Source organism: Linepithema humile, chromosome 2, assembly GCF_040581485.1.
Source record: "Linepithema humile isolate Giens D197 chromosome 2, Lhum_UNIL_v1.0, whole genome shotgun sequence".
NCBI lineage: Eukaryota > Metazoa > Arthropoda > Insecta > Hymenoptera > Formicidae > Linepithema > Linepithema humile.
The window spans coordinates 12,585,143-12,609,210 of NC_090129.1; the positions used below are offsets into that span (position 1 = coordinate 12,585,143).

General features: G+C 31.2%; 1 protein-coding gene across 1 annotated transcript in view; it reads right to left on the reverse strand.

Moving 5' to 3' along the window:
• Positions 1-827: 827 nt before the first annotated feature.
• The window catches only part of LOC105679025 (gustatory receptor for sugar taste 64f-like), a 31,187-nt gene continuing 7,946 nt past the window's right edge, over positions 828-24,068 (reverse strand). Inside the window, exons 6-12 of the mRNA XM_067348807.1 lie at positions 23,547-23,656; positions 23,192-23,362; positions 22,948-23,102; positions 6,709-6,871; positions 5,761-5,850; positions 5,311-5,403; positions 828-2,153 (exon numbers count right to left, since the gene is read on the reverse strand). Of these exons, the coding sequence (XP_067204908.1) occupies positions 5,347-5,403; positions 5,761-5,850; positions 6,709-6,871; positions 22,948-23,102; positions 23,192-23,362; positions 23,547-23,656 (746 nt within the window). The 3' untranslated portion in view covers positions 828-2,153; positions 5,311-5,346. The remainder of the gene's footprint in view (positions 2,154-5,310; positions 5,404-5,760; positions 5,851-6,708; positions 6,872-22,947; positions 23,103-23,191; positions 23,363-23,546; positions 23,657-24,068) is intronic.

Genomic DNA, 24,068 nt, shown 5'->3' on the forward strand with positions numbered 1-24,068 from the left:
TTTATTTCTGCAAAGTTGTGCATAATGTCAGTGGAAAAGTGATTTATTTGTTATTACATATACATGATATTTAACCATTCCTCTCTGGTGTAAGACTATAATGTTTTTTTTCTACTGAATTAGAAATTAATTTTATATTTAATGTGTATTTTAGATACCTAGGTAAACGCATCAAATAAGACTAATTGTAAGTATTTAAAAAAAGTATATATTAAAACAGATTATTGCAAGTCACAAAATTAATGTTGTTTCTTTTATCAAGATTTTTTTACAAATGATACATACAAGAAACTAAAAATACCTTTATATTTCATGCTTTATAAATAAGTTATATGACATATGTCATACGTCATATAACTAATATATAATATAAATTATATGACATATACATTTATTATAAAAATATATACAATATACAAAATAATATTAACTTTTTACATAGATACTTTGATGTAAATATGTATAATATGGAGCACATAATATACATAATATATATACATGAAGCACATGAATAAAAGTATTTTACAGAAATTGAAAGAAGAATTAGAATATGAATGTATGTAACTAAATAATGTGAATGTTTGCAAAAATGTTGCAAAATTTATGTGTAATACATACACTTTATCCTTCAGAGTGCCTTCAACCTATTTTTTTCAGCCGGGTTTCGTAGCACATAACACAAACACACACACACACACACACACACGCGCGCGCGCACAACTAACGCACACATAACTAACATAAAAGATTCTGTATATGACAGATAGCACTGATTGTGAGAACTGTATAGCGCCTTTATCCCAAAATCCCGGAACTAATCTATAGCTCTTTTTTACCTTATTTTTTCTATATTGCACACATGCTTTGCATAAATCTGGAAAAGGATGGCGTTTTGAAAATAAGTCTCTAAGCTCTATGTTTTTAGTTTTCCATTATTGTTTCATACGCTCTTCTTCGGCACATGGTCTTGTTTTGCAGATTGAAACAGTATAATTTTGATATAAAAGATATGATATTCTTTAAGGTGACATTATCGGTAAATTTTCAAAATTTTTTGTATTGTTTAGTTTAAATTTGACCAACGGCCGAAAGATTAGCATATGTACTTTATTTACACCAAAGGATTTGTAATTCTATTAAAGCAATAAAAAACGCTACCCTTTTTAGAAAATTGAAGTTCGGTCGATAACAATATGACTTCAGCATCCTCTTAAAATTATAGTACTTATAGAATGTAGAAGAAAATAAATTTGAGATATCAGGAAAAATAATGTCATGTTCATTTTTTTCGGAAAATATTCTATGCAAAAAAATGCATAGGACATAAATGAAGTATTTTTCAAGAGCTACAACTTTTACGTGAAACATTTCTTTGTTACCAATATTGTTATCAATATTTATCAAGATAATGTTAAAAGAAACAATAATTTTCGAGTTTTTTTAAGTAGTTTTGACCATAAAAATGACCTTGTCAATAATTTTCATTATTATATTTGTAATCAGCGCACCAGAATACAGTAGTATACCAAACGACAGCAAAATCAAAGGGTTGACTCTTTTGAAACTTTATCCCATTTTTCTTTAGTGAAATATATATACTCTGTTCAGCAAGAGAATATACCTGGCTCGGACGAAAGCTCGTCCGTTTCGCGCAGATTTCTCCGTTTTGCGCAGAATATAATTGTTTAACACGAATAGCGCGAGACGCTTAGAAAGCTCTCCCACTCGACATGACTGTACTGCTCGTGCAGCTTGTTAATGCCAACGCTCTCTTCACTTTGGGCACTATGCTTCTCCTGTGCGCAGACCGAGGTATGTCCTCTTGCTGGACAGAGTATAGTATTATATGTAGTTTTCAAATATTTTATTTTGTCATATTTAGTTTATATTTATTTGACACCTTATATATATATTTTGTCTCGTACATTATATTGCAGCCTTGCGACGGAATTTTGATCGATGAAAGAAGTGCGAGCGTCGTTTGTTTACAAACCATCCGACACATATACACTGATCACATGTCAGTGTAGTTAGTTACCTGACAAACAAATACTTATACACGTACATTACGCCGACAGTATCAATTTTATTTTTAGTTCCAACAAAATAATGGCATTTTCGCGTTGGAATTCGACTGTTGACTCCGGAATCCCCTTAAAATATAACAATATCATAAGATATAATATTAAACTTAAAATATAGAAATATAAAATATAATAAACCTAAAATATAGTAATAAATTTTATTACATAGAGGGAAAGATATAAAAAAAGATGTAAAACTACTGAGCATGGGACCAATGACCTTAATCTTAACGTTATCAGGGTCATTATTCTAAATAATATAGTAAAATAAATAAGTTTAATGAATACAGTATAATTTTCTGAATGTATTTTACAATGTATATTTAATAAAAGCGTTCTTAACAGATTTATTTATTTGAACATGATAAATTGTATTAGGTTGGGTTAACAGTTTTTTGAGGTAGAAATGCAGGGGAGGAGCAAAGCCTCTTCCCCACTCACGCAATCAATTTACCATGTGTAAATAAATAAAATCTGCTAAGGGTAAGTTATATTAAATTTACACATAATATCGAAAAATTATGTTTTATTCATTAAATTTATTTTGTTAATAACTTTTTAATAAACAATGACGGCGACGGTTGAATCCTTTTTTTTGTTACTTAGAACTATTCCTTCGACAACATATGTAAAAGTCAAGATTATTGGGGAAGAGGAGAGTATATTAAGTCAGTTTTATTATAAAAAGCGAATGAGGAAATTAAGATTACAAAAGAAAAATCTGAGTTACTAGACAAAAATTCTGTAATATGATGTGGTTAAATTTATTTAAGATAGTTATATTATAAAGTTAAAAGTTTTATAAAGGAATAATACTCAATATTATTCAATGTAATAATAGATTTATAAATAGAGATCAATAAATTGCGAAGATATGTCATAAAGCTATTAGGCTATTAGATTATAAAATCCAAGAAAAATCAAATGTAATTCTTTATAAAATATGTAAATCATAAAATTGTTTATTAGTCTTGTTAAATTGACTACTAAAAATAAGAGTGCTGGAATAAATAATTTTGAAACATAAAAAGGGTGCCATAGAGAATTATATTATATTTACAAGATTCTATAAAATATGTTATTGCATAGCATTGTTCAAGCAACTATTATGCTTACAATAGAGTTCAGTTTAAACCATTTAATTTGATATATATTTGTTATGGGTCTATCTCTTTTAATTTAAAAGATAAAAGGAGGGTGGCCACTTTTGGTGGGACACTCTTTTTTATCTTTTAAATTAAAATAAATAGACCATAACAAATATATATCAAATTAAATGGTTTAAACTGAACTCTATTGTAAGCATAATAGTTGCTTATAAAAGCTATTCGTGTTAATGAACGGAGAGATATGCATAATTTTTTTATAATAATGTGGACATTTTGATGTAAGATAAATTGTAGTGCTGTTTGAAAAGAATACAACGATGTATAATTTAGTATAAATATTTTACATATTATACGAATTTTATTGGCTTGAAATATCATGGGCGACGTCTACCTTTTCACTTTCGGCCCTGTGATATAGCCAACTTCAATAATTAATTAATAATTAACAGCGCTACAATTTCAATTGACATACATCAATCTCTAACGCACGAGTCAGAAGTTGGTCATATCGCAGGACCGAAAGTGAAAAGGTAGACGTCGCCCGCGATATTTCAAGCCGATAAAACTCGTATAATATGTAAAATATTTATATTAAATCATACATCGTTGTATTCTTTTCAAACAGCGCTACAACTTTTCTTACATCAAAATATCCACATTATTATAAAAAAATTATGCATACCTCTCCGTTCGTTAACACGAATAGCTTTTGTAAGCAACTATTATACTCACAATAGAGTTCAGTTTAAACCATTTAATTTGATATATATTTGTTATGGTTTATCTCTTTTAATTTAAAAGATAAAAAGGGGTGGCCACTTTTGGTGGGACACCCTATACAGGGTGGGCCATTTTAATCCATCCACGCAAATAACTCCGTAAGTAAGCCAAATACAGAAAAATGGTTCAGACAAAAGTTGTTCGGGACAATGGGGGTCACCTATTTATGCTAGTGACTTTGACCTTGAAGTCAATTTTCAAGGTCATTTGAAGGTCAGAGTTATTTCTTTTAATGGAAACCCCTATTTTTGATTCCAAAATCTAATAACTGGTGTCAAGAGCTTTTCAAAACACTATAATGAAGTTATTTTTCATTAAGTACTTTTCAAGTTATGAGGCTTGTAAATTACAGTATTTTGACATAAAATACAAAATATCTTGTAAAACATTCAATTTTTGGGAATCTTACCTTAATACTTTTATGCATAAAATAATGAGACAAATCAATTGGTATAAAAAAAAACACATTGGTTTTAAAAAAAAGTATGCAGTTGCATGTTGCAAATTACATATTTTTTCTTGAAAGCAACTGTGTTTTCTTTATACCAATTGATTTGTCTCATTATTTTATGCATAAAAGTATTAAGGTAAGATTCCCAAAAATTGAATATTTTACAAGATATTTTGTATTTTATGTCAAAATACTGTAATTTACAAGCCTCATAATTCAAAAAGTACTTAATGAAAAATAACTTCATTATAGTGTTTTGAAAAGCTCTTGACACCAGCTATTAGATTTTGGAATCAAAAATAGGGGTTTCCATGTAAAAAAATAGCTCTGACCTTCAAATGACCTTGAAAATTGACTTCAAGGTCAAAGTCACTAGCATAAATAGGTGACCCCCATTGTCCCGAACAACTTTTGTCTGAATCATTTTTCTGTATTTGGCTTACTTACGGAGTTATTTGCGTGGATGGATTAAAATGGCCCACCCTGTATACAGGGTGTCCCAAAAATTGTGACACAGCGGCCGTATGCCGGTAGAGCAGACCAAACTGAACCGAAAAGTCCTCTACCATTTTACAATTTTCACAAGGGTTAAAGATATTAATTATTAAAGATTACCGAATGCGAACGCACGGCTGAGATACGACCGCCTACAGACTACGGTCGCTTACCGCACGCCGCGCGCCTAGCGACCGTAGTCTGTAGGCGGTCGTATCTCAGCCTTGCGTTCGCATTCGGTAATCTTTAATAATTAATATCTTTAACCCTTGTGAAAATTGTAAAATGGTAGAGGACTTTTCGGTTCAGTTTGGTCTGCTCTACCGGCATACGACCGCTGTGTCAAAATTTTTGGGACACCCTGTATATAAATATATTTTTTTTACCTCACCTCGCAAACATTCATCATATTTGTCTGATCCACTTGCTAAACAGAATTGAATTGTACAAGAACCAATTCATAAGTCACGATGGTTCCAGCAACCTGAATCATTATTGATAATCAGATAATATGTACGAAACATATCTTTCAATATAATTGTTTAAAATTAATCTAAATTATCTTAATAACACATATTATTTTATTTTTATTTTTCTGCTAAATTAATTTTAACACCTTTATCTCGAACACTAGAAGCGTTTTTAAATTATTTTTTTTTTTAAAGTAGAACATTTAATAGATTAATTTCTTAATAAGAAACAAAATTTATGAGATACATAAAATTAATGTAATTTTGTATAAAAGAGTAATAATCACCATTTTTTTCACTCGATAGATTTGCATTATCAAATAATTCCTTTAATTAAACTATGTTGAAGTTATTTGAATTATCATACTTACAGTTAATACGAGGCTCCTTGTCACAGAGAAGAATTTCATCCCCGTTAAGCTTATATTATCCGTCGTTACTTGCGTCAAGAACCTCGACACCTGCGTAATATTATGCAAGTATATGTACAAGTGGAGAGAAACAATTGAGGAAATTAACTTTTAAATAGCATGCTACCATTTTTTTCAATTACCCGACTTTAAATCACTATATGTTTCTTGATATAGAAGAAACTTTTCAATAAAAAATTTTATATTTATTAATAATACTTAAAGATATACAGGGATGTCCCAGATTTACCGTATCGTCTATTAATGGCAGATTTCTGTGGTCATTTAGAGACGAGCGTAATACCAAAATACCGAGTAATACCAAAATGTCGAGGTTTTAATTGAAAATTATTTAAAATTTACCAATTAGATTGTCAAAAATTCACACGCTCAAAAACATTGTACATCAAAAGTGCTTTCAGATATCACTTTAATTATTGATATTGAAATAATTTATGTACTTTTATTTAAATAATTTTATAAATTTATTTTCTTTATACGCAGATAATAATTTCGACAAATATTGTGGTAATAATATAATAGCTTAAAAATTTTTTGTAATATTGATATTAGAACACGATGCGTATCCTCTGTCAAAACTTTTACATGTCATGGACGAATTCAGACACTTTTAATGTACAACATGCTTAAGCATGCAATTTGATTGGTTAACTTCAAACAGTTTCAATTGAAAAATTATTGCAGTTTTGATATCTTGTTATTAAGATTCTCGTCTCCAAATAATCTTACAATCAGAAATCTGTCATGAACAGGTGATACAGTAGGTCTGGGACGTCTTGTATATTAAAACAGTTCAGGTTTTTGCTTAACAACCTCTGACTAGACTGTGTTGACCATGTATCAACCACAAGTTAACAATTCAAACTATGGTAATATTACATGACAAACCTCACTGCTGTAACTAGAACCAGAAACACTATACAAAACCGGTGCTGGCAAAAGAGATTCATCGTGAACAGAAGCTGCGTACAAGGATACCGCTGTTGTCCTTGCCAATAGGAAGCCGAAGGAGAAGCAAAAATAGATCTTCCGTACGATACCGCGTATTGGACTGTTAAAAAAATATGTACATAATTTTACAAATTTCTTACCGTAACTCTTTTCTTTTAAATTTAAAGCCATTTTACATTGAAATAAAATTCCTATTAGTGCAAAAACAGTATTAAGAAAACCTTTACTTAAAATATCTACATTTATAGAAATCATAGTTTCAGTTAACTGAGCAACTCAGTACTCGGAATTAATTGCACATTTCAAATGATTTCGTATGTCAACGTTTACTTTTTCTCCTTAGCGCGCACGTTGCAGCAGTTAAGAAGCACCAGCTCTAGCTGTTGTAGCGCGCATAGTTGGAAAAAAAAATACGTATTGACGAAAGCCGCTAGAAATATGCATATAAATCAATTCCAAGCACTGGAGTGACCGAACAACATGAAAATTGTTTTTAGATAAACATGATGACAGTTATGTCACAGTATAATCAGTATGTTTACTTATCAGATTTCTATCTATATACCTAGATCGCTAGGTCTGAGAAATAAAAATAAGTGATTCAATGCAGAAGATAACAGCCATTTTTAATGACTCAAAAATCGTATGACTAAACTATAAACTATAAAGCATTTTGCAGCAACATACTCTTAAATACGAAGATCGGTGCGAAAGTAATGCCTCCAATTTTTTTTCTCAGAAAATTTAATTTTTATAATAATGGTTTTTACATGATGTAATCTTCAGTCATTAACAAACATTCAGTTATTTCTCCACAAAGTCACTATTACGAAAAGTGTTTGTGAAACCCTCAAGAGTCGCAGTAAGGAATTTAATGGGTTTGAATATAGCGTCTGATTCAAAGATGGCAAAAGTGCATATAAAATGATGGTGACTTTGAGAAAATATAACTGAATGTTTGTTGATGACTGAAGATTACATCATGTAAAAATCATAGTTGTAGAAATTAAATTTTCTGAGAACAAAAATTGGAGGCATTACTTTCATACCGATCCTCGTATATATTTGCATATATTTTAATGTATACAGGGTGTTTGATAATGTTTGTGTAACGCTCGTGTACGGGTAGAGCGCGGTAAACTAAACAAAAAAATTTTTTATTGTGATGCAATTTTGCAATAACTAAACAACTGAAATATTACTTAAAAAGAATTGATGAATGATAGCGCGTTGCGCGCGGCTAAATCGTGGGTTGTACGATCTAGACGAAATCGTGCGAGAGAAGGAGTAACACGCGAGCAGCTAGCAAGATCCAACCGTTTTCGCCTGCTTGCTGCCCACCCTGTTATTTTTCGTTGCCGTGCGACACGCCGTTGACCCACCCAGATCATATAGTCCATGATCTAGCCGCACGCAATGCGCTATTATTCGTCAATCCTTTTTAATTAATATTGCAAAATTTTAATTATTATTGCAAAAATTGCATATCTTTTATAGTTTCTCATAAAAAAAATCAAGCGGTGTTAGATCCGGAGAGCGTGCTGACCAGTTAATTTTTGAGTCCTTCCCAATATATTTGGTAAATATTCACATAAGATTATCAATCTCTTTAAAAGTCAATGATCTTGACATATGTTGTCAAGGACATATCCCCGAGTAACAATCAAAAGATTTTAGCCGTCGCTCGTTGTTTATTAAAAAGTTATTAACAAAAAATTTATTGAATACATCATCGTACACTTTTGAGGTAAAGCGAGATTGAATCCAAACCTATACTCTGTCCAGCGAGAGAATATACATCTTTCTGCACATAGGAGAAGCACAGCGGTCAAAGTGGGGAGAGCGTTGACATTGACGAACTGCACGAGCAGTACAGTCATGTGAAGTAAAAGGATGGGTGGGGGGGGGGGGGGGCTTTTTAAGCATCCCGTGAAGGGAGACCTGCGCGAAACGGACGAGTTTTCGTCCGACCCAGATATATTTTTTGCTGGACGAAGTATACACAGGGTGTCTGTCATAAGGTGTGTTACCAAAAAGATACAAGTAGATCTCGTTATTCTGAACAAAAAAGTTCTATACCATTTTGCAAACAACCACGTAAAATTTCGAGTAATTAATTAAAAAAGATTGGCCAATAAGCGCGCGATCGGGCAGTGAGCTGACCGTAGCGGCGGTGGCGATAACGCACGTCGTTGTTGACACATCTGGGCGTACGGCCCATCGCCTGCCCGAAACGCGCGACTGCTGCTCGCGGACACCGCCTCCACGCATACACTTTCCACGCGAAGCGAGGTTCCACATGGGTTTGCAACTTACGAAAATACTGAATAATATTTATAATGTGTCATATTAATAACAAAAATATGTAATATTGTATATTACAAATAATAAATAAGAAAAATGTTGGTTTTTAACATTCGTTTGTGTGGTCATATTTTTTAAGAATAACTTTTTAACAAACAACGAGCGACGGATAAAACCTTTTAATTGTTACTCGGTGATGTGTCTTTGACAACATATGTCTAGGTCATTGTTGTTATATTAAATTTCTATCTTTTTGTGGTTATAATATTTATTGTTATTTATATAAACTATTACAGTTTATATAAACTATTACGGAAAGCTTCTCTACATCTAAATCTTGAGTATATTATTCGTCTAATCAGTCTTATAAAAATTTCGAGAGTACACGCACTCACGCGACATCTACACACATCCATAATTCCAACACTCCTCGATTTTCTTACAAAAGGTGAAAATTGTATCTTATATTTTATTAAACAAAAAAAATTTTTTCCATATTTCTATGATTTTTCTTATTATAATCTATAAATGTTATATTTTCGTATTTATCCTAAGTTTGTCAGTTCTCTTAACTTAATAAATTTATCTTTGTTCAGTACTTTAATCATACAATCTGCTAAATTTTCTTTCGTATTAACGTATCTTATATTAAACAACTGTTTTTCTACCTGAGATTTCTACCTGAGATTTTATGAAATGATATTTAATGTCTATGTGTTTTCCACGCTTTGAATTTTCGTATGTTTATATTATATTTATTGCACTAACATTGTCCATAAGCAACTCAGCTGCCTCGTTTGCATTAAGATCAGACAGAATATCTTTTAAATCAGTGCTCGGAATTAGTCTGAACATTTCAGCCAATTTCCGTGGTATACGCCTCCTTTCCTCTCCTTACCACGCGCGCCGCAGCCGCTTGGGCCAGCGCCGCCGAGCATTAGGAGCGGCATTATCCGATTATGAGTGGATTCTTCTCCCTATTTATTAAAATTTTAAAAAATTTATTAAAATTTATTAAAAATAAATTTTTTATTTTTAAATTTATTAAATGGAAATATTTCAATAGATTTCCACTTAATAAATTTAAAAATAAAAAATTTATTTTTAATAAATTTTAATAAATTTTTTAAAATTTTAATAAATAGGGAGAAGAACCCACTCATAATCGGATAGTGCCGCTCCTAACGCTCGGCGGCGCTGGCCCTAGCGGCTGCGGCGCGCGCGGTAAGGAGAAGAAAGGAGGCGTATACCACGGAAATCGACTGAAATGTTCAGACTATTATAATTCCGAGCACTGTTTTAAGTAAACTAGTTCCTGCGCTGATGTAGCCACCGCGATGTACTTTGCCTCCGCTGTAGATAATGCAACATATTGTTGCTTTCTTGAAAACCAGGATACCGGATTATCTCCATGTAATATAATATTACTGCTTGTACTTTTTCTGTTTCTCCTGTCTCCTGCCTAGTCTGCATCCAAATATGCTAGAAGTTTTCCTTTATTTTTATTATATATTAGTCCTAAATTTTTAGTCTCTTTTATATATCTTAGAATTCTTTTCGCTGCTTGCCATGTTTGTTGTGTTGGTTTATGTAATGATTGACTCCAAAAGGATACAGAAAACATAAGATCAGGTCTTGTTGTAGTCGCCAGATACATTATGCTTCCTATAAGTTCTCTTTAAGGTACATTTGTTACTGTATCTTCCTTTTGGATTTGGAATCCCGTTTCCATTGGCGTAGTTATGCCATTGCATTCGCTCATGCTGAACTTTTTTAGTACCTTATCTATTAACTTTGGTTGAGTAATTGACAGTGTTTTGTCCGTTCTCTTGATAGTCATCCCCAAGAAACTATTTATTGTACTCATATCTTTTGCATTAAATCCTCTCTTAAGCCAATTTACAGCCTCTATAACTTTATTGTTTGTTCCACATAGTATTATATCATCTACATAAACCAGCATATAGACTCCGTATCCACAATATAGACAGAAGTCATGCAGCGATCTTTGGAAACCGTTTTTTAAAGCTTCTTTGTTGAATTTGTTATTTCAGCTTCTGGGAGATTCTTTTAATCCGTAAAATGCTTTATTTAGTTTAAGAACCTTTCCTTTTTCTATTTGTACACCTTTAAGGGGTTTTATATTTATTTCCGTTTCAATTTCTCCGTTTAGAAATGCCGTTGGAACGTCCAACTGTTCTATTTATAAGTTTTGCTTTAGTGCGTACAAAAGCAATAATCTGATTGTTGACATCCTTGCTACCGAAGCATAAAGTTGATTCAATGACTCTTCCTTAACTTGAAATCCTCTTGCTACAAGTCGTGCCTTTTTAGTGCCATCTTCTTTTGTACGAAAAATCCATCTAGTGTCTATGATGTTTTTATTAGGCTGTGTTACTGCTTCTATTCACGTCCCATTTGTTTGATGAGATTTTAGTTCCTTTTTAATTGCCCTTTTCCATTCATCGTCTTTTACTGCATCTTCATATAATTGAGGATCTTGATCATTTGTTAAAAGACAGTATGCTATGTAAGTTTCATATTCATCTAAATGTTTAGGTTTATTTACTTTTCTTTCTAATTTTGTAGTACGCGTTTCTTCCTTAACTGGAGGTAGAGTTGTGGGTGTTTCATAAAGTTCTTCCTCTTCTTCTAAAGTATCGTTGTCTTCTTCCTCTTCTGCAGTATTTTCCGTAATTTTTTATTCCACATTTTCGTTTTGTTTTGACATATCTTGGTGTTGTAAATGTTTAGAAGTTATTCTCTTGTCCTCTTCTTGTTTGTACAATACCTCTGATTCGTCGAATATTACATCTGTGCTTTTTATTATCTTATGTTCTCGACTGTCCCATAATCTGTAACCGCCGCCACAATATCCTATCATAATGACTGATTTAATTCGAGTATCTAGCTTATTTATTTTTGGTAATTTGATAATCCATGCTTTTGATCCAAATATCCTTATTTTTGATAAGTTATTTTCTTTACCCCAAATTTCTGCAGAAGTTTTATTTTCTCCTCTATTTGCTGTCGTAGGGCATCTATTTAACTCATATGCCGAACAACAAATTGCTTCTTCCCAAAGATATCTGGGTAAATTCATTGCGGCGAATTTTGTTTATGTTCTCTCAAGCATGTTCTATTCATTCTTTCTGAAGTGCCATTCTGCATTGGTGTATACGGTAATGTATACTGCATCTGTATTCCTTTTAAATTACACCATTTTTTTTTTTTTTATTTAATGTAAACTCTCTTCTATTATCCATTTTTATTGCTTAATTTTAACTCCATGCTGCGTTTTTATCAATTTTATGAATTCAATTAAATTTTCTTCTGCTTCGTCTTTCGTTTTCAATAGCTTTACTACCAGAAAATGAGAATAGTCATCAATAAGTACTTGGAAATACTTTTCTCCTTCTAACGTGGGAGGTTCAATTGGCTTACATAATTCAGTATATATCAGATCATCAATCTGTTTGCTTTGTTTCTTTTGACTTACAAACGTTCTTCTTGTGCCTTTACCTTTAATACATTTATTACATATCTCATTTGAATAAGGTAATCCTAATATTTTTAAACTCGTTCGGTTTAAATGACCTAATCGGCGGTGCCAGACGTTCGACATTTCTAATGCACAAAGTCCCTGAAAACTCATTTTATTAATAGGATTAATGGTTAATGTAAACATGTTACCTGGTCTTTCATCGCAGTATAGTTTGAACTAATGTCCTCTCAACTGCACAGAGCTTCGTTTAAAAGATACTTCGTGACCTTGCTTAATCATCATTGCGACTGAAATTATTTCTCATACCGTTTACAATTATAGCTTGGAATGTGACCTTTTTTCCTTAGCAAGTCCCTTTAAAACACCCAGTTTTTGTTGCATACTTCCATTTGCAGCCTTTATATATATTGGATGTGATAGTTTTTCAACCTTTGTTAAATATGACTCCATCTTCTCCAATACCATATGGTTGGATGCTCCTGAATCTAGAATAAAAATATTCTTGTCTTGAATGATTTCACAGTTCATTGCTAGGAAAAACTGATTTTCTCTTTTTTGCTATAACTTGATTCTCCTTTAGCTTGATTTGCTTGACCTCTTGTGTAGCTTGTCTTGTATTTATTTGTTTGTTCCTTTCTTCCTTTGTCTTTATTTTTATTTTTAAACCAGCATTCTGCTAATTTATGTCCCGGTTTGTTACAATTATAACACGTTATCTTTAAGTTTTGCTTTAAATGCCATTTCATTACCACCTTTATTGTTGTGTTCACGTTTGGGATCTATTTTTTTATTTTCTAGCTTTAGTTCTTCATCTAAAAGACGGCTTTTGACGAAATCCATAGTTATGTCTGCATTCGAGGGAACTGTTTCGATGGCTGTGATGACTGCATTGTGATTTTTATTTATTGGTAATAAAAGGTGACATACTTTATCTGTTTTTTTTCATTTTAGAGCCTGCATTATCAAGTTCACGTACTATTGTGTCGAATTTGAGGAAGTGATCTTCCAATTTTTTATTTAGTCTACATTTTAAGCCTAATAATTTCTTTTTTAACTGTAATTTACTAAAGATGCTTTTTCTCTCGAATACCTTTTCTAATAATGAAATCATTTCTTTTGCTGTTTTTGCTTCTTTAATTAAATCCAAATGCTTATCAGATATGTATTGAACGATCGTTGATTTTGCCTTTGCAAAATCTCTAATCTCAAATTCTTTCTTTGCCTTTTCCTCACGAAAGTCATCCACAGTTTTCTCCAAGTTATCCAATACTTGCCTTTCTGCGAGCAGGGTTTGTAGTGTAAATTTCCAATTGTTGAAATTTTTCGCGTCTAATTGTGGAAGATTCACTATTTGTGTGGCCATTTTTATACTTATAACTTTCTCAAGAAGATTTTTCTTACGTATACTGGGCCCATAACCTGTTGTTATATTAAATTTCCACCTTTTTGTGATTATAATATTTATTGTTATTTATATAAACTATTACAGTACGTAAAGCTTCTCTACATCTAAATCTTGAGTATATTGTTCGTCTAATTAGTCTTATAGAAACTTCGAGAGTACACGCACTCATGCCATATCTACACACATCCATAATTCCAACAGTCATTAACTTTTGAAGGGGTTGACTTTATGTGAATATTTACATTTTTCTGAAAACATGTTGTTGAAGGTATCACGTACTATTGTGTACCAAGATACGCCAACAGCGTAGAATATGAGAGAGCGCATTATTAATGCCTTAAGAAATATTACTCCACAAGAAATCGCAACAGCAAGGCACTCGTTTATCGAACGTTTCTAAAAATATATTGACGTGAATGATGTGAATATTTTGAACACTTATTAAAATAAATAAACAATATTAACATAAAATAAATAATATTCAGATTTATTGATCATGCCATGTCATTCTAGTGTGATTTTAGAACATAAGGTCATCTAAAGGTCACATTGTTATACATGATTTAACTTCTTTCGGAATCAATTAAAACGTCATCTACTTTAAACCATATAATTCCATTTAAGAAAATATTGATGATTTTGAAATAACCTTTAAAATGACCTTGATATGATTTTTTTAATTTTACCATTGTACCCAGTGTTGCCAACGTAAAATCTTTTTCACCGTCAGTTTTATTTTAAAAAATTAGTAGAAAATCGTCAGATTTTAAATGAATAACGTTAAAAACCCGTTAAAAATTTTTCACGCAATAAATGTTATAAGTAATTAAGCACAAAATATTAAAATGCGCATTCTATTAAAATGTAATAAAATTATACGCTATAAATTTTTTCGTGTACACTTTATATCAAAAAATTACCTTTTTTAAAAAAAGGTAAAAAAAGGCGCCAAGTACACGCTCTTGTCACAACTAAAACAAAACCGTATTGTTTTATCTTTCAAAAAAATTGTCGTATATATTAAACTTTTAAAAAAAACCTGTCATATATATTATCAAGAGATATATTAAAACCTTTCAAAAAAAACTTGTATATATTAAAATTTTCAAAAAAGCTATTATATATACTTTCTACAAAAAAATATGATATCAGGAAATGGCACCAAGTGGGACTAAAGAACTATGAAAAAAGTTGTACACTATTTCTATAAAACTCTTCTATAAAATTCTATAAAATTAAAAAATTTTTTTAAATATTTAAAAAATAAAAATATTTAAAAAATGAAAAAATATAAAAAATTTAATCAAAATAAAAAGATATTTATTAAAAAACGCAAAAAAACTTGGTGCTGCTACAGTAAACTACATGTTAATTTCATTGCTTTATAATACTTTGTGGTGTAGCAGCGCCAAGTTTTTTTGCGTTTTTTAATAAATATCTTTTTATTTTGATTAAATTTTTTATATTTTTTCATTTTTTAAATATTTTTATTTTTTAAATATTTAAAAAAATATTTTAATTTTATGAAATTTTATAGAAGAGTTTTATAGAAATAGTGTACAACTTTTTTCATAGTTCTTTAGTTCCACTTGGTGCCATTTCCTGATATCATATTTTTTTGTAGAAAGTATATATAATAGCTTTTTTGAAAATTTTAATATATACAAGTTTTTTTTGAAAGGTTTTAATATATCTCTTGATAATATATATGACAAATTTTTTTTAAAGATTTAATATATACGACAATTTTTTTGAAAGATAAAACAATACGGTTTTGTTTTAGTTGTGACAAGAGCGTGTACTTGGCGCCTTTTTTTACCTTTTTTTAAAAAAGGTAATTTTTTGATAGATATCATTTCATTTTTTTGTAATATATGTATACCATGTGCACAAAGTACACTTTCTGTTCTGTCTGTCCACTAATTACAGAATATTGAGAGTGTTGTCAGCATGTCTTGCTACACTTCTGCACTTTAAGATCGAAAAAAATTTTTTTCATAAAGAATACTATTATTTTAATATACACTATCTTTATTCGTCTCCACAACACGTTATATATATATATATATACATTTTACAACCGATATTATATCAATGTTAATTAATATCATCAAAGCTGCAAGCTGACAGGTCTGTGCGTCGCCATATTAGAAATTAGAAAAGGAAAGACGTCTTTTAGAAAAAGAAATCTGAATGCATTAGTTGAGTGCGTTCTGATTGGTTGCGTGCTGACGACGCTGACCAATAAGACATGCGTGACATTCTAGCGTGACATCCGAGAAAAATGATGATTTTTTAGATTTCTCGACTTTGGATGCATATATCTTAATTTATAAAGCACACAGAGCAAAAACAAGCATACTTTCTTTATATATTTTAGGTATGCGCTTTCGATTGAGCCTATTGCCAACTCAATCGGCCCAGCCGTTATTGAGATCCGATAATTTCGGCTCATCTGAACTTTCTGTCTCGCGTAAAGAGACACGGTCGGTCTTGCGCTTGCGTTGCGCGCTGCGCATGAACTTGGCGCGAGACACTACCGTGTCTCTTGATATTATATTTTATATTTATATTATATTTTTTATATTATTTTTGTACGTAGTCACAAATATATTTTATATTTATATTATATTTTTTATATTATATTTTTTACGTAGTCACAAATATTTATTTCTTAATATTTATTATATATAGTTGCAAAGGATACTGTTGCATATAATATTATATTATATTATATTTTTGGTATAAAATCACAAACTTAAAATCTACTTATATATTAACCACTTTAATGGTAGACTTTTCTGAAAGGTTTGTGCCAAAAGTGGTAAGAGCCGAAAGTTAAAATATCTCAAAATGGTGAAATACGAGTTCAAAGTTTTCAAAAAAACTACTTTTTGGAATGGGCGTGGATCGTTCCCCACGCCCCGGGGGGGGGGGGGAGAATAAAATAGGAGGGTAAAATGGGGGAGGGGTAGAATGGGGGTGGAAAATATTAAATGGCACTATCGGTCGAGTGGGGACTCATTTGAAAGGGCTTTTCAAGACAAGAACAATGATATTTGAAAATGTTTACGATCTTCGAATCAAAAATTATGATCGTGTAAACCAAAATGTGGGGGATCGTTAAAATATTTAACCAGCTAATGATGGAGGTGAAAAAGAGTTCCTTATTTCGACAATTTAAAAAAGCCATCGTGTACCAAGTACTATGCGAATATGTTAAAAATTATTGGTTTAACTATTGTTATAATATATTGGTTTCAATAAATTGTTTTAATTATTGGTTAAACAATTAACAGTCGCCATATTGGATCCGCCATTTTAAATTTTGCAATTTTGACATCAGATTCGAAAAAAACCTTAGGATACCAAATTTTATGCAAATTTGTTGAAAATTATTTGAATTATTTGAAAATGTACATACATGATACAATATTACTCAACTGGTTAAACCATTTTTCCAATTTTTTAAATCAATAAATAATTTAATAATTTCCACAAAGTCTCAATTAGAGTTGAACAAAGTTTGGAAATTTTGAAAATCTAAATCTTCCAAGTTTATAGAAGCATACGTATCTTTTGAATGAATTTTTGTAAGAAGTTCTGATGGAATCTCATAATTGTAATAGCAGTTTTTGTTTCTACGAAATGCAGCTCGAATGGTCATTATTGTGTTCAACATGTACGGACTTATTTTATTTCTATGTTTGTTTTTGATAATGCTCATATGGCTGAAAATTCTTTTGATTTCTGCGTTAGAAATAAGCAATACTAACAGTAAAATTGCAAAAGTGGCTATTTCTAAACAAGGATTATTTTTAGCAGCATCAGTAAAATTTAAAACTTTAGGCCAAAATGCAATAGTTTTAGTCGTGTTTTACTTGCATAAAGTTAAATTTTTTAATTGGTTTTCAATTTTAGTAATATTAAAAGCAGAAACTCCAGATTACTCCAAGATATCTGAGATTTTTTCCTTATTTACTTTTAATGCGTTTTCTACGGAGAAAACAGATATTTTTTCAAAAGTTTAACATTTTTAGGGAGTCTTTGTTTAAGTTGGTCGATTAAGTTAATTACAAACTTGATACATCTTGTTTTCACTGTAAGGATGTTATTTAAATTCTCTTTCTTCATTTTTCAACATTAACTATCAAATGAATAACTCATATAAGCATTATTGTCAACATAATCTTCGATTTCATGCGTAAAAATATTAAATCGTGTATTAGGAACTGTTATTCTTTTGTATTAGGAACTGTTATTCTTTTGACAAACCTATCAATCAAAACAATAAGTCATTCAATAGTTTTGTACGATCCACGTCATTAGATTCGAATAGTTTATTTACTCTTTGCAATTCTACTAAAATAAGTTGTAAGTAAGAAAAATATAAAAAATTAACGTCATCATCATACATATTGTATAAAAGCTCTGCAGTATAACATTTTTCTTTCGATCTGACTATTTAAAAATGTGTTTTTAATTCAAGCCATTGCTGACATATTCTTGAAACAGCATTTTCTACATTTAACCAGCGTGTTGCACAAGTTTGACGGATTTTTAGGGGTAATTTATCATTGTTAATTAGCTCGTATACCTCTTTATATGTTTCTTGTCTTGCAGCTGATTTGGCAAACCAATTATAAGTTTTTTTTAAATATAATAATTATTATTAAAGGGTAGTTAATCGATTACCTTTATAGGATATAAATCATTAAGAATTAATTAATAATACCAAATTTTTAGGGTAATTATTTATTAGTAGATAAAAAACTTACTTAATTAGAAAATCAAAATTTCTTGGTAAAGCATTATCTGAAGCAGCACTAATAGCTAGTTGTATTGAATGGCAAATACACCTAATAAGCACTAAATTAGGAACTTCTTCCTTTAATCGTTTATATACTTCGTTTGGAAAGATTTATCAAATGATCACAACTCATTATTGAACAATGTTGCGCAATAAATAAAGCATTTTTTACTTCAGCTAGCTTTACGCTATTATTCATGGTCATCTTTAAAAACTCTATTTTTTTTTGGCTAGATGCAGCTTGCATCAGCAGTTAGAAACTGCTTGCTTATACTTTCGTGTTTCAATAAAACTTTTTAAATCGTTTAAACGACAAGAAGTAAATATGCAATATTTACATTTAGCATGATCATCTTCAGCCATTAGCCATAATTTTAGGTTAGGACCTGCAAACCACACCATGCAAAATTTTTGTTTATAGGTATTTTTACAGGCTATGTTCCAATATTCGGAGTCACTTTGACCAACTCGAATTAACTTTAATCGACGATTAAAGGTACCTTTTCACGCAAACGCTCAACGCTCAACTTCAGCGTCAGAAGACATCATGTGATTAAACACCACTGACAATGAGTGGTCCTGAGAAAGTCAGGAAAAGGAAAGAAACCGGGAAGTAAGAATGAGAATATTAGAGGAGAAGGTAGAAGAATTGGATATAAGGTCAAAAGTGATAAAAAAGGCGATGGAGAAAAGGAAAAAAAAATTGATAGAAGAGAATGGGTGTGATGAAAACAATCAATAAAGGAATGGGTAAAAATTTTTTGTAACATGGAGAATAGGAAAAAGAAAGAATTAGGGGAGGTAATTAGGAAAGAGAAGGGAGAATTTAAAAGGAAATGTAAATAGTAAATGAGAATTTTAATATAAGAATAGGAGATATGGGAGGAAAAGAGAAGAAATGGGAAAAAACAAAGAAAAGTAAGGATGTAAACAATAGATAATGAGATAAGAGATTAGTTAACTTAGTGTAAGAAATAGATTTAGGGATAGATTTAGATGTATTTAAATAAAAAATAAAAGGTGATTGGGAAGGAGAATATACTTATATAGGTGTAAGAGGAAGTACAGAGATAGATTATAATTTTGTAAATGAAAACAAGAGACAGGATATTAGAGTTTAAAATTGAAGATAAGAAGAACCAGGAGCACTTGCCAATCAGGATGATGTTGGAAACAAAGGAAGAAAGAAAAGGAAAACAAGAAAAGGAAAAAAAGAAGAAAAGAAGACGGGAAGGAGGCACAAGGAGATAATATGAAGGCATGTAAGAATAGGGAAGTAAAAAATATATAAAGAAAGAAGGAAATAGGATGGAGGAAAGAGGAAGGGGAAGAGAAAGAGATATGAATGATGGAAAGGACATGAGAAAAACTCAAACATTTAATAAAGAAGGCATTAGTATATATAAAAGTAAAGGAACGGGAAAAGAAGATAGGATATAAGGATTGAGAGACAGAAGCAGTATGAAAAGAAAAAAGAAAAGGGAAGTCAAAAGGATATGTAACAAATTAAAAAACAAGGAAGAAACAGGAAAGAACAAGGAAAGAGTTTCTGAGGAAAGGAAAAAGCTGAAAGAGTCCTTAGAACTGAAGAGAAAAAAAAAGATGAAGAAAAGAGCTATAAATAGAAAAAGAAAGATGAGAAAGGGAAAACGAATAATATAAAGAAAGAAAATAGGAGAAGTCATCTCAGGAATCTACTAGAGGGTACAGAAAAATTATAAAGAATACAGAAGACACAGAAAACGAAGACATAGGAATAGGAAAGGGGAAGATCAAGAGGCAGGATGCGAGATAGAGATAGGAGAAAAAGAAATAGTAAAATAGAGTAATGTATAGGATTAGATAAAAAGATTGTATATAATATAAGAATTGTATAAGATTTAAGGATTAGATATTAAATATAAGGTCTGGAGGAATAAGTGTGGAAAATTTTAATTGTAAACCAAATCCCTTCATGGCAACAGCTGAAGTAATAAAGATTATATATATATACATCAAGTAAGACTAATGCTGGTGCAACAGAAGAAATGGAGCAAATCATTTTTGGCGTGACAAGAATTTTTTAAGTAATCTGATGGGTGGTTTTTTGGGTATAAGAGTGTCTTCCGCAGGATATATTGCATTGAAACTGGATTAGATCTATTTTATATTTTATATTTTTGTGTTACTTAGTAGTTTCTCTGTGCAAAAGAAAAAATGATAAATTTTATTAAAGATTATTATAGACAAATTATTTAGAAAAAGTCGCTTCAAGAACGTTCCAAACTTTTAACTAGATAGCCAATAGGACTATGATCATTAATGATTAAACGATCATTTGGTGGAGATAGATGGATGGTTGGAAGGGTCTGGGTGAGACTCGAATTACAGACACCTCCACATGATAAATTTTGATTTCACTTGTTGAAATTCGCAGACAACTGCAAAAATATGATAATTTTCGCAAAAAAAGTCCTAAAAATGATCAATTTTTGACACTCTCTGCAGACTAAACTAGTTAAATTAGATATAGTTCCTAAAGAGTTGTGCCCATTGAGTTTTGCTTAGCATCACATAAACTATAAAATCCTAAAGTTTGAACCAAATTTATTGGGAGACAATTTTCCATAAAGAATGTGCGGTATTCTTTGGAAACAGTGATGCGATGTTTCCTACTGGACTCCCGGCTTCCGAACCCCACACAAGCGAGAAGCGCGTACATATGCTGCGCAAAGCGTTCTGCGTGTGAGGTTCAAGAGCCGGGAGCCCGGTAGGAAATATCGCATCTCTGTTTGGAAAGCTATGTTTAACCAATATTTAGCCTTTTAAGTTGGTTTCAACTATAGTTTCAATCTCTTTTTTTTTTGTAGTTATATTACTGACTCACGGATTCTACAGTAACACATTTATAAATTATGACTGATTGGTCCAGTTTGGTTCATTGATTAAAATAATGAATGCGCGAAGTGAGCCTGTGTAACTTATCCTCCTTCCCGCCTATATCGGGTGAACATACTGGTTATACTGTGATTATGTTAATTGATAATAAGACGATTAGCATTTTGCGATGTCACTTATCGAAACACAAAGATAAGTTTTTACTTGTTGATTATTAATATTGCTAACATTATTAGGGAGGGTCTTAACTGCCTACATTCCCATTTGCCAACAGCTTCGTTTGCCCACAACATTTTGCCGACAGTTTCAATTGCCGACATTCCCGATTGCCTACAGAGCGATTGCCTACAAGCATTATTGCGCACATTTAAAAATTAAAAATATAAACGTACGTTTGCATACAAGACATTATTGCACACATACACATTGCACACATGACATTATTGCGCACATACACATTGCACACATAATATTATTGCGCATATTCTTTTCATGCAAAACGAGGTTCAGCATGGGTTTACAACTTTGTTTGTGAACTTTGGTTAACCTTGTTAGGTATAACCTGAGTAGGATTTGTTATTTATTTTACGCGGGGGAGAGGCTTTGCCCCGTAGGGGCGAAGTCCTCCGCCGCCTACGCGTGAAATTTTAAACAAAGCGAGGTTCAACATGGGTTTACGAGTTTCTACACAAAGCGCAATAATGTCATGTGCGCAATGTGTATGTGTGCAATAATGTCTTGTGTGCAAACGTACGTTTGTATTTTTAATTTTCAAATGTGCGCAATAATTATGTGTGCAATGTGTATGTGCGCAATAATGTCATGTGTGCAATGTGTATGTGTGCAATAATGTCTCGTGTGCAAACGTACGTTTGTATTTTTAATTTTTAAATGTGCGCAATAATGCTTGTAGGCAATCGGGAATGTCGGCAATTAAAGCTGTCGGCAAAATGTTGTGGGCAAACGAAACTGTTGGCAAATGGGAATATAGACAGTTGAACCTCTCTCCATTATTACCATCTTATATTGCAACATAAATCGACGATGATTAAGATTCGTATAAGATTACGCATTGGAGATTGAGATTAAAAATTGAAGATTGAAGATTGTCCAATTATGTTAGTATTACTTTTAAGTTACTTTGTCTTGATTGGTCAAATTCCAATCTTTAGTTCGCAATGTCAATCCCCAATCCGTAGTCTGATACGGGATTTACGCAACTCACATTAGATTACGTAAGCAAAATCATATTTATTATGTATGTATTAAAAATACTTGAAGGAAAACAGCAGTTGAATGCAGATGAAATACAAGTCGGTGGCAAAGGACAGAAGCACGATACTCGAGATGTGAGAATCCACTATGCGCGTTAGGGTCGCCAAGTGATTATAATCCTTTCTAGCCTCAGCCCACCACCAGTCCGGCATTGCCTTAACAACGAAATGATACTAAGAGTTGTTAGTAGTGATGAGTTAATAGCGTTAATAAAAACAATTATTTCAAGTATTTAATATTTTACCTTTCCCCTTATCGCATAAAGACGACTGTTCAATTGTCTGAATTGGTCTGCTACAGCTATGCTAATTAGAATAAGAAAGAGATCGACAAAGTTCCACGAGAATGTACTGAGAATATTTATAACTTCAATCAAAATTCCTTTCCAGAGACTGTAGGAAATTCTTGAGAAAATCTATATAAAATTAACGATTAATAATTATTGTTAACAAAAAATTTTTCGATTTATTTTAATGAATACAGAGTAGAAAAAGTAAAAATTTTTTAATTTATTTATATAAAAACATATTGAAGTATTTAAAGCACAGTAAAAATTTAAATTAGATAATTGCGTAAATTTATTTAATACTTAATCTTACCTGAGGAAAATGTGATTGAAAGTAAGTGCCGATGACGTCTGTATCGTTGCGATATGCTGCACATTCTATTGCACTGATATATGCGGAAACAACAGCGGCACTGTGTTCCACTGTATAAGAATATTTAATTTATAAATTATTAATATTAATAAATGTTATTAAGAAAATAGTTATAAATATAAATTCGAGTAAATATAATTCTTATTTTATTTATTAATAAATGTTTTGAATAAAACAGTCAGGTTCAATTGTCTTAACCTTGACATATATTATCAAAGCCATTGTCCTGAGTACCAAAAAAAGATTTTAGTCGCCGCTTGTTGTTTATTGAAAAATTATTAACGAAAAAAATTTGGAAAGTAAAATGTAATTTTCGCACACCATGTACATTTAGTAAAATGTATTCGTCGCTGAAGTATTTATTTAATTTAAACGTGACAAACTAAATTTATGAGCGGGTAGGAATGAACCTTTTACTTAATAAATGTAAATGCATTGTAAAAATGTTTTAAACAACGAAAT